We start from the raw sequence: 12,116 nt of genomic DNA, 5'->3' as shown, positions 1-12,116 counted from the left end.
TGCATTATGCAGATGTCACAACCTTGCCTGGTTAAAGTGAAGAGGACTTGAAGCACTTACTGATGAAGATCAAAGACCACAGCCTTCATTACAGATTACGCCTCAACGTAAAGAAAACAAAAATCCTCACCATTAGACCAATAAGCTACATCATGATAAAGCGAAAAGAATGAAGTTCTCAAGGATCTCATCTTACTTGGACCCACAATCAACACCCATGGAAGCAGCAGTCAAAAAATCAAAAGACACTTTGCATTGGGCAAATTAGCTGCAGAAGACCTCTTTACAGTGTTAAAAAGCAAAGATGTCATCCTGAAGACTAAGGTATGCCTGACCCAAGGCACGGTGTTTTCAATCATCTCACACGTGAAATAGCTGGATGATGGATAAGGAAGACTGAAGAGGAACTGAAACCTTTGAATTGTGGTGTTGGCAAAGTATACTGAATATACCATGGACTGCCAAAAGAATGAACAAATCTGTCCCGGAAGAAGTATAATCAGAATGCTCCTTAGAAACGAGGATTACATCTCACATACTTCAGATGTGCTATGAGGAGGGATCAGTCCCTGGAGAAGGATATCATACTTGGTAAAGTAGAGGGTCAGCAAAGGAGAGAAAGACCCTCCACGAGACGGACTGACACAGTGGCTGCAGCAATGGGCTCAAGCATAACAATGATCATGAGGACGGCACAGGACAGGGCAGTGTTTTGTTCTGTTGTATGTAGGGTCGCTATGAGTTGGAACCGACTGACGGCACCTAACAACAACATACAAACTTTATAACCATATAGTTTTTTCCTCCCCATTTATGTTGTTGTTATCACCAACTACACCTTTATACATCACGTGCCCTGTAACATGAATTTTTATGTATTTATTATGCATTTGTCCTCTTAAAGCACCAAAGACATACCAATTAGAATTATCAAGTAAGAATGCCTTAAAACTCGCCCTTATACTTGACCACGCAATTACCTCTAATGGAGATTTTCTTTTCTATATATGCCTTAGAGTTACTTTTCAGTGTCCTTTTTTCCCATTTGAAGAACTCTCCTTAGCATTTCTTGTGGGCTGGTCTAGTGGATACAAATAATCTGAGCTTTTGTTCATCTGGGAATGTCTTAATTTTGCCCTCATTTTTGAAGGACAGTTTTGTCAAAAACATAGTATTCTTTCTTTGGGCACTTTAAACATGTCATTCCATTGCCCTCTGCCCTCCAGTTTTTCGAGGAGAAATTGGCGCTCAATCTTACTGGGATCTTTTGTAGGTGACAGTTCATTTCTGCCTTGCTGCTTTCAGGATTCTCTCTTAGTTTTTGAGATCCTGACTACGATGATTTTTAGTGTGGATCTACTTGGGTTTATCCTACTCGGAGTTCACTGAACATCTTGGATTTCTAGTTTTATGTCCTTCACCATATTTAGAAAGTTTTATGCCATTATTTCTTCAAATATTCTTTTTGCCCCTTCCTGTCTCTCTTCACCTTCTGAGATTCCCATGATGTTTATGTTGGTTTGCCTGATACTGTCACATATGTCCATTAAATTGTGCTCAGCAGTCTTGAACCACCTCTTCTTGCTCTTCAGCTTCCTTATTTTGACTATCTTATGCTCTAGTTCATCGATTCTTTCTTCTGCCTGATCAAATCTGTTGTTAAATCCTTCCAATGAGTTTCTCATTTCATTTATTTTCTCTTTAAGTTCCAGTATTTCTTTGGTTTCTTTTTATAGTATCGATTTCTTTATTTAAATTCTCATTTTATTCATGCATCATTTTCCTGATTTCCTTTGGTTCTTTGTCTATGTTTTTCTTTATTCTTTGAGCTTGTTGAATATTGGTGTATTATATTCTTCCAAACTGTACATTATTTGGGCTTCCATGGGTATGCTTTCTCTCCCTCCATCTTGTCCACTTGGATGAACCATTGTTTCCACTGTGTGTATTTTACAATTTTTTATTGAAACTGAGACATTAGAAAGATGTTAGCTTTCTCAATTTTCTCCTGTATTTGGTGTTTCTGACCATACTATTGTGTGCAAGAAACTCTTAGGTGGGCAGAGACTTCAGATTTTATTTACAGTTTCCTTGCCCTCACTGTGATATCTTCTCCTTCTTGGAAGGGTACCAATGTCTAGACCAATGTTTCAGTATCTCCTTCAAAGGTTCAATACACACTCTGGGTTCACAGTGAGAAACTTTCCAAAATCTGATCAACCGATATCTTCTGAATACAACAGTCATAACTCTTAGGCACTGTCACAGAACAAAGAAAAAACTTAGAATAAGAGCTTTTCAAAGTGATCCTGAGAAATAACAATGTTGAGAGTAGTGACTGTGATCTCTATCTAGAACCCACCTCTTCTATATCAGGAAATTAATGAGTTCAGACTGTTCTATATATGGCTGGATCTTCTAAGGCTACATATCAAACATCTTTTAAGTTCAGGTATTAAAAAAAATGTACATTTTATACCCAAATCAAACATTCTAGGTTTATATTATTAGTGAGTATGCTTACCCCAGTATTGAATTTGATGCTAGCAAGTCCATCCCAACTGGCTGAAGTTGATCTCTTGTAATTTCTGGGTACATCTATATTCTCGTTCTTGTCTTGTCTTTTGTTTTGGTCCTTCAAGGAAGGGGACTGGAGAGCCTGACTATCCATTTGAGAATGTGCCAGTTTATTGACTCTATACACACACAAACAAAAAAGAACACAGTATTTCATTTTATCCGTAACCTCAATTTATTTCATTTGGGAAATACTCAAAAAAAGTCCCAAATTTGGAAGGCTCTTGGGCCTTTCTCATTGATAAGCAGGAGTATTGTGCAGAGGAAGCATAAGAGTAGCAGTTACCAATAACTAGTCAGAGGACTGCTGTCAATCAATGAATGGCAAGGTTTCTATCATTACCTGGCAACATGAGAAAAGCAATTATAATACATTGTGTGGTTCATTAAGCTGAACTAATTCAAGTTAAAGGACTCAATTTTAATCCAAGATAATGTCTCTACTTTGGAAGTTAAAATTTCCTGTATTTTATGAAATGATGGGGACACTAGATAGTAGTTTTTTTTAATTACTTTTTTAATGCTCTTATTTTTCTCGCTAATGCATATGCCTGAAGCTGGGTCTCTGGGTATGGACACTTGAGAAGAATAAAAACATATAAACAAATAATTATAACCTAATGCAGAAATGCTAGTAGAATAACAGAATAAAGAAATAAAAAAAGGAAAGATTCCAACAGTTGAAATGGTAAAATATCTGGTGGAAAATACATGATATGAAAAGATGTACTTTTTTCTAAACCACAGACGTATCAAAATCTTTTCAATACCTTCCTGTTAGCATTTGTAGGGAACACAAAATTAATGAACTCTGAACTACGATATTTACAAGTAATGAGTAGATCAATGACTTCTGTACCCTTCAAAAAAGGTATCAAGTATTGATTTAAAAACCTGTTTTAAAATGCTCCTGCAGTATGTTTGTTGTCTGATACTAAGAAGACTGGGAACTACTGTGATTTTTAAAATATAATCCTTGACTATTTTTCACATCACCTTTCTTAAGCTTTTATTCTTCATATTTCCTTCACTGGTAATAAATTTTCACTAAAAAACATTACAAAATATAAGTAAGTAATAAGGAAAAATACTGTTACTTAGTGTGTCCCTCACGCATATGTCAGTTTGTTGTACTGTAGGGGCTCATTTGTTGCTGTAATGCTGGAAGCCATATGGCCAGTATTCAAACACCAGCAGGGTCACCCATGGTGGACAGGTTTCACTGAGCTTCCAGACTAAGACAGACTCGGAAGAAGGACCCGGCAGTCTATTTCTGAAAAGAATTAGCCAGTGAAAACCTTATGGATAGCAGTGGAACACGGTCTGATATAATGCTAGAAGATGAGCCCCTAAGGTTTGAATGCACTCAAAATATGACTGGGTAAGAGGTGCCTCCTCAAAGTAGAGTCAACCTTAATGACATGGATGGAGTCAAGCTTTTGGGATCTTCATTTGCTGATGTGGCACGACTCAAAATGAGAAGAAACAGCTGCAAACATCCATTAATAATTGGAACCTGGAACACATGAAGTACGAATCTAGGAAAATTGGAAACAGTTAAGAAATGGAATGCATAAAGATCGATATCTTAGGCAATAGCGAGATGAAATGGACTGGTATTGGTCATTTTGAATCAGTCAATCATATAGTCCACTACGCCAGGAACGACAACTTGAAGAAGAATGGTATTGCATTCATTGTCAAAAAGAACATTTCAAGATCTATCCTGAAGTAGTACGCTGTAAGTGATACGATAATATACATATGCCTACAAGGAAGACCAGTTAATATGACTATTATTCAAATTCAAACACCAACCACTAAGGCCGAAGATAAAGAAACTGAAGATTTTTACCAACTTCTGCAGTCTGAAATTGACTGAACATGCAATCAGGATGCATTGAATAATTACTAGTGATTGGAATGCAAAAGTTGGAAATAAAGAAGAAGGATCGGTAGTTGGAAAATATGGCCTTGGTGACAGAAATGATGCCAGAAAGCACATGACTCATCTTTGCAAGACCAACCACTTCTTCACTGCAAATAGCTTTTTTTCACCAACATGAACAGTGACTGTACACATGGACCATGCCAGATGGAATACACAGGAATCAAATCAACTACATATGTGGAAAGAGACATTGGAAAAAGTCAGTATCATCAGTCAGAACAAGGCCGGGACTGACCGTGGATCAGACCATCAATTGCTCATATGCATGTTCAAGTTGAAACTGAAGAAAATTAGAGTAAGTCCATAAGAGCCAAAGTATGACTGTGAGTATATCTACCCCACCTGAATTTAGAGACCACCTCAAGAACAGATCGTAGGCACTGAACACTAATGACCGAAGACCAGACGAGTGGTACAATGACATCAAGGACATCATACATGAAGAAAGTAAGAGGCCATTAAAAAGACAGGAGAGAAAGACCTAAATGGATGTTAGAACAGACTCTGAAACTCGCTCTTGAACGTCAAGGAGCTAAAGCAAAAGGAAAGAACGATGAAGTAAAAGAGCTGAATGGAAGATTTCAAAGGGTGGCTCGAGAAAACGAAGTGAAGTATTATGATGACATGTGCAAAGAGTTGGAGATAGAAAACCAAAGGGGAAGAACACACTCAGCATTTCTCAAGCTGAAAGAACTGAAGGAAAAATTCAAGCCACTTGTTTTTGGGGGGTCCTTGTTTGTTGTAAGAGGGACCACTGAAAGCACCTGACTACTCTGCTGTCTTGGCCCCACTTCTGCAGTTTAAAATTTATATAGAATTAAAATCTCAGTCAACAACAAGACAAAAGGTAAATGGTGGAAGGTACATGGATTCAGTCTAAAAATACCTTGATACACTAAATCCATGTACCTTCCCCCCATTTACCTTTTGCCTTGTTGTTGACTGAGATTTTAATTCTATATAAATTTTAAACTGCAGAGGCAAGGTGGGCCCAAGACAGAGGAGTAGTTAGGCATTTTCAGTGGTCCCTGTTACAACAAGGAGCCCCCCAAAACAAGTGAATCAATTATATATACAACAAGCTAGGAGCCCTGAACATCAAAGGCAAAGTTAAGAAACTGAACCGAGCAGCAGAGGGAGGGAGAGACAGTTCAGAAGCAGCGAGGAGTTTCTGGACCTAACTTGGTGGAAACCGGCGCCCCTCAGCCCTGATTGACTGGCACAACCGTGGCAGGACTGGCGGTAGCATTTGGGATGCGGTTTCCTCAATGAGAGTGAGTGAGTAGCACAGGCCTGATCCCCTGGTACGACTGTGGCAGGGCAAATGGTAGCATTCAGGACATGTTTTCCACAGCCAGAGAGAGCGAGTGGCACAGTGTTTGCTCGTGCCTCCAGGATCAGTGAAGAACAGCGCTCTCAGCAAAAGATAAGTGCTTGTGTCTCATTTACCACACAGACCAAAAAGTACCCATTTTGAAAGAACTCTCTCCCATTTATCTAGTCCCTCCTCCCTCTGCCCCAGCCCCCAAACCAGCTTCAGTGGTGGTGGATTTCCCTGGGCCTGAGACAAGTCCTACTACGTGCCTTGCGCCATTCTCCCAGCCTTGGAGAAGAGACGAATTAACAAACAGGGAAAAAGAATTTGCCAGTTCCCCTAAGCTGGGAACTCAGGACAGAAGCAGCTCCCGTGCAGGCAAAAGCGGTCCACAGACTTTGAATGCCTTTCACCGCTGCAAGGACCTGTGTGGGTCCACTTCCACAGCTTAGGCCCTTGCTGGCACTGTGCAGTGGTGTATGTGCTTGAGGTCTCACTTCAAGTGTTTCAGCTGTGCAGTGGAGAGGCGGGTTTTTGACATTTGACACCGCTCTGCCTATTAAGCAGGGTCCTCACCTACCCATATTAGGGGCCTGAGGACTGGTGGCTCTACCCACACCACCTAGCCACCTGCAACAGGGGTCCAAGGATATGTGGTGCCTCCCAGTCCTTACAGCCAAAAGCATTGGGTGTCCATGGTCCAGCTGTAGAGCCCACCCACCTGTGTGCTCTAGAGAACAGGGATGCACTTTCCTCACAAGCACTTGGGGGGTGGCTATCAACCCCCTGCCTTGCTCAGAATGTGATCCCCTGCTGCACCCAGATATCTATGCCTACAGCAATCACCCAGCTCCTCTAAGACTGCAGGTGAGAGCTTACACCATGCACTTGGTGACTGACTACCTGGACATCTGAGCTGAATCCATACAAGAAAAGTGAACGTACTCCTAGGCTCATATACCTGGTAACAGCTCTAGCCATCTGGTGACAGGACATCAGGGCTTTGAAGGTGCCAATAATCAAGCTAGCTCACTCAGGCAGCCTATCTGGGTATATCAAAACAAAACAAAGCAAGAATGTAGAACACAGTAGGCAAACATAAAATAAGTTAATACAGTAACTTATAGATGGCTCAGAGAGAAGAGTCAATATCAAATCACACAAAGAAGCAGACCATGATCACTTCAACAAGCTCCCAAAACAAAGAATCAAGGAATCTTCTGGATAAGATATATTCCTGGAATTACCAGAGGTAGAATACAAAAGATAAATATACAGAACTCTTCAAGACATCAGGCAGAAAATCAGGCAAAATGTAGAACAAGCCAAGGAACACACAGGTAAAGCAGTGGAGAAAATTAAGAAGGTTATTCAAGAGCATAATGAAAAATTTAATAGGCTTCAATAATCAAGAAACTGTAATCAGAAATTCAGAAAATTAACAATAAAATTACACAATTAGACTACTCAATACAAAGTGAGAAGAGCAGAACTGAGGAAATGGAAGTCAGAATTAGTGAGATTGAATATAAATCACTTGGCACCAATATATATGAAAAAAAATCAGATGAAAGAATTAAAAAAAATGAAGAAACCCTAAGAATCACGTGGAACTCTATCAAGAGAAATAACCTACGAGTGACCAGAGCACCAGAACAGGGAGTGAGAACATGAAATAGAACCGTTGAAGGTTTGTTGACAGAAAACTTCCCCAATGTCATGAAAGATGAAAAGACATCTATCCAAGACGCTCATTGAAACCCACATAAGGTAAATCCCAAAAGAAAGTCACCATGACATATTATAACCAAACTTGCCAAAACCAGAGATAAAGAGAGAATTTTAAGGGTGGCTAGGGATAAACAAGAAGTCACTTACAAAGGAGAGTCAGTAAGAATAAGCCTGGACTATTCAGCAGAAACCATGCAGGCAAGAAGCCAACGGGATGACGTACATAAAGTCCTGAAGGAAAAAAACTGCCAGCCAAGAATCATATACCCGGCAAAAATGTCTCTCAAATATGGAGGTGAAATTAGGACCTTTCCAGATAAACACAAGTTTAGGGAATTTCCAAAAACCAAACCAAAATTACAAGAAATACTAAAGGAAGTCCTCTGGTTAAAAAATCAATAACATCAAAGAACAACCTAAGACTAGAACACAGAACAGAGCAACCAGGTATCAACGCAGATAAGGAAATCATGAACATAAATCAAGATTAAAAAAAAAAAAAAAACCTCCAAACGGAGAAACAGTGATGTTATTATGTAAAAGATGACAACATTCAATCAATAAAGCAGGACTAAAAAAATACAGTCATAAATCTTTCATATGGAGAGGAAGTCAAGGCCATGTAAAAAGGTAAAATTTGGTTTAAACTTAGAAAAATAGGGGTAAATAATAAGGTAACCACAAAGGAGACTAACAATATATAAAGAAAAACTACCCAGCACAAAAAATTAAGTGGCAAAAAGAAACTGTGAACACACAAAAAAAGACATCAAAATGACAGCACTAAACTCATACCTATCCATAATTATGCGGAATGTAAATGGACTAAATGCACCAACAAAGAGAGAGAGAGAGGCAGAATGGATAAAAAAAAAAAAAAAAAAAAACCCATGATCTGTCTACATGCTGCCTACAAGAGACACACCTTACACTTAAAGACACAAACAAACCAAAACTCAAAGGATGGAAAAAATACATCAAGCAAACAACAATCAAAAAAGAGCAGGAGTGGCAATATTAATTTCTGAAAGAAAAAAAGACTTTAAAATTAAATTAACCACAAAAGATAAGGAAGGACACTATGTAATGATTAAAGGGACACTTTTTTTTTTTTTTTTATACCAGGAGGATATAACCATGTTAAATACTTATGTACCCAACGATAGGGTTTCAAGACATAAAAAAAAAAGTCTAACAGCATTGAAAAGTGAGATAGCTCCACAAAAATAGTAGGAAACTTCAACAAGCCACTTTCAGTGAAGGACAGAACATCCAGAAAGAAGTTCACTAAAGACATAGAACATCTAAATGCCACAATCAACCAACTTGACCTTAAAGATACATATAGAACAATCCACCCAACAGCAGCCAAGTGTACTTTCTTTTCCAACACACATGGGACATTCTCTAGAACAGACCATGTATTAGGTCATAAAGTGAGCCTTAACAGAATCTAAAACATCAAAATTTTACAAAGCATCTTCTCTGATCATAAAGCCAAAAAAGCAGAAATCAATAACAGAAAAAGCAGGGAAAAGAAATCAAACACATGGAAACTGAAAAACATGTTGCTCAAAAACTACTGGGTTTAGAAGAAATGAAGGACGGGATAAAGAAATTCATGGAATCCAATGAGAATACAAACACTTCCTATCAGAAACTTTGGGACACAGCAAAAGCAGTCCACAGAGGTCAATTTATAGCAATAAATGCACATATCCAAGAAGAAAGGGCCCAAATCGACGAATTATCCCTACAACTTGAACAAATGGAGAGCAACAACAGAAATGCTCAGGCACCAGAAAAAAGCAAATATTAAAAATTATAGCAGAATTAAACGAAACAGAGAACAGAAAAACAACTGAAAAGAGTTAACATGACCCAAAGCTGACTTTTTGAAAAGACTGACAAAATCGATAAACCATCGGCCAAACTGACAAAAGAAAAACAGGAGAGGAAACAACCCGAATAAGAAATGAGATGGGCGATATCACAACAGAACCAACTGAAATTAAAAGAATCATATGGGATTACTATGAAAAATTGTAATCTAACAAATTTGAAAAACTTAGAAGAAATGGAGAAATTTCTAGAAATGTACCACCTACCTAAACTAACAAAAACAGAGGTAGAACAACTAAATAAACCCATAACAAAAGAAGAGATTGAAAGGGTAATTAAAAGATTCCCAACAAAAAAAAAGCCCAGGCCCTGACAGCTTCACTGGAGAATTCTACCAAACTATCAAAGAGGTAACACCACTACTATTAAAGGCATTTGAGAGCATAGAAAAGGATGGAATACTCCCAAACTAATTCTATGAAGCCAGCATTTCCCTGATGCCATTACCAGGTAAAGACACCACAAAAAACCAAAATTACAGACCTTTATCGCTCATGAACTTAGACGCAAAAATCCTCAACAAAATTCTAGCCAATAGAATTCAACAACATATCAAAAAAAAAAAAAATTTCACCATGACCAAGTGGGATTCATACCAGGTATGTAGGGATGGCTTAACATTAGAAAAACAATCAATGTAATTCATCATATAAATAAAACAAAAGACAAGAACAACATGATCTTATCAATTGATGTAGAAAAGGCATTCGATAAAGTCCAACACCCATTCGTGATAAAAACTCTCAGCAAAATAGGAATAGAAGGAAAATTCTTCAACATAATAAAGGGCATTTATACAAAGCCAATGGAAACCCTGATGGAGTAGTGGTTAAGTGCTACAGCTCCTAACCAAAAGGTCGGCAGTTCAAATCCACCAGACGCTCCTTGGAAACTCCATGGGGCAGTTTTACTCTGTCCTATAGAGTCGCTGTGAGTCAGAATCAACTCGACGGCAACAGGTTTGGTTTGGTATACAAAGCCAACAGCCAGCACCATCCTAAATGGGGAAAGTCTGAAAACATTACCCTTGAGAAGGGGACCCAGACAAGATGGCGCTTTATCACCACTCTTATTCAACATTGTGCTGGAGGTCCAAGCCAGAGCAATTAGGCTAGATAAGGAAATAAAGGGCATCTAAATTTTTTTTTTTTAAATTGGTAAAGAAGAAGTGAAAGTATCTCTATTTGCAGATGACATGATCTTATACACAGAAAACCCTAAACAATCCTCAAGAGAAGTACTGAAACTAATAGAAGAGCTCAGCAGAGTATCAGGATACAAGATATACATACAAAAATCAGTCAGATTCCTCTACACCAGCAAAGACAACATTGAATAGGAAATCACCAAGTCAATACCATTTACAATAGCCCCCAGGAAGATAAAATACTTAGGAATAAATCTAACCAGAGAAGTAAAAGACCTATATAAAGAAAACTATAAGACACTACTGCAAGAAATCAAAAGTGACCTACATAAGTGGAAAAACATACCTTGCTTATGGATATGAAGACTCAACATTGCAAAAACGTCTGTTCCATCCAAAGTGATCTATAGATAATGTGCAATCCCGATCCAAATACCAATGACATTTTTTAATGAGATGAAAAAACACAACACCAACTTCATATGGAAGGATAAGTAAAAAAAAAAAAATAAAGCATTACTGAAAAGGAAAAACAAAGTGGAAGGTCTTACACTACCAGATTCTAGAAGCTATTATACCGCCACAGCAGTCAAAATAGCCTGGTACTGGTACGACAACAGATACACAGACTAATGGAAGAGAATTGAGAATCCAGACATAAATCCATCCACAGATGAGCAGCTGATAATTGACAAAGACCCAAAGTTTGTTAAATGGGGGAAAAGACAGTCTCTTTAACAAATGGAGCCTGTATAACTGGATATCCATCTGCAAAAAAATGAAACAAGAGCCATACCTCACACCATGCACAAAAACTAACTCAAAATGGATCAAAGACCTAAATATAAAATCTAAAATGATCATGGAAAAAAAAAATAGGGAGAATGCTAGGAGCCCTAATACATGGCATAAGCAGTATATAAAACATTGCCAAGAACGCACAAACGCCGGAAGAGAAACTTGATAACTGGGAGCTCCTAAAAATCAAACACTTACGTTCATTCAAAGACTTCACCAAAAGAGTAAAAGGATTACCTACAGACCGGGAAAAAGTTTTTTGCTAAGACAAATCTGATCAATGTCTGGTCTCTAAAATCTACGTGATATTACAAAAACTCAACAACAAAAAGACAAATAACCCAATTACAAAATAGGCAAAGGATATGAATAGGCACTTCACCAAAGAAGACATTTGGGTGGCTAACAGATACATGAGGAAATGCTCACTACCATTAGCCATTAGAGAAATGAAAATCAAAACTACAATGAGATACCGCCTAACCCCAATAATGCTGGCATTAATCCAAAAGACACAAAATAATAAATGTTTGAGAGGCTGTGGAGAGACTGGAACACTTACACATTGCTGGTGGAAATGTAAAATGGTACAACCACTTTGGAAATCGATTTGGCACTTCCTTACAAAGCTAGAACTAGAACTACCATACAATCCACCAATTCTACTCCTTGGAATATATCCTAAAGAAATAAGA

General features: G+C 38.2%; 1 protein-coding gene across 1 annotated transcript in view; it reads right to left on the bottom strand.

Annotated features, from left to right (window-relative positions):
• The window catches only part of LOC126087506 (phospholipid-transporting ATPase ABCA3-like), a 249,445-nt gene that overhangs the window by 90,329 nt on the left and 147,000 nt on the right, over nucleotides 1-12,116 (bottom strand). The window contains exon 17 of the mRNA XM_049905037.1: nucleotides 2,525-2,696. Coding sequence (XP_049760994.1) covers nucleotides 2,525-2,696 — 172 coding nt within the window. The remainder of the gene's footprint in view (nucleotides 1-2,524; nucleotides 2,697-12,116) is intronic.

The sequence above is a fragment of the Elephas maximus genome, chromosome 12 (assembly GCF_024166365.1).
Source record: "Elephas maximus indicus isolate mEleMax1 chromosome 12, mEleMax1 primary haplotype, whole genome shotgun sequence".
Classification (NCBI taxonomy): domain Eukaryota; kingdom Metazoa; phylum Chordata; class Mammalia; order Proboscidea; family Elephantidae; genus Elephas; species Elephas maximus.
The sequence above is the reverse complement of the archived record's forward strand: the minus strand, read 5'-3'. Positions and strand labels throughout refer to the sequence as shown.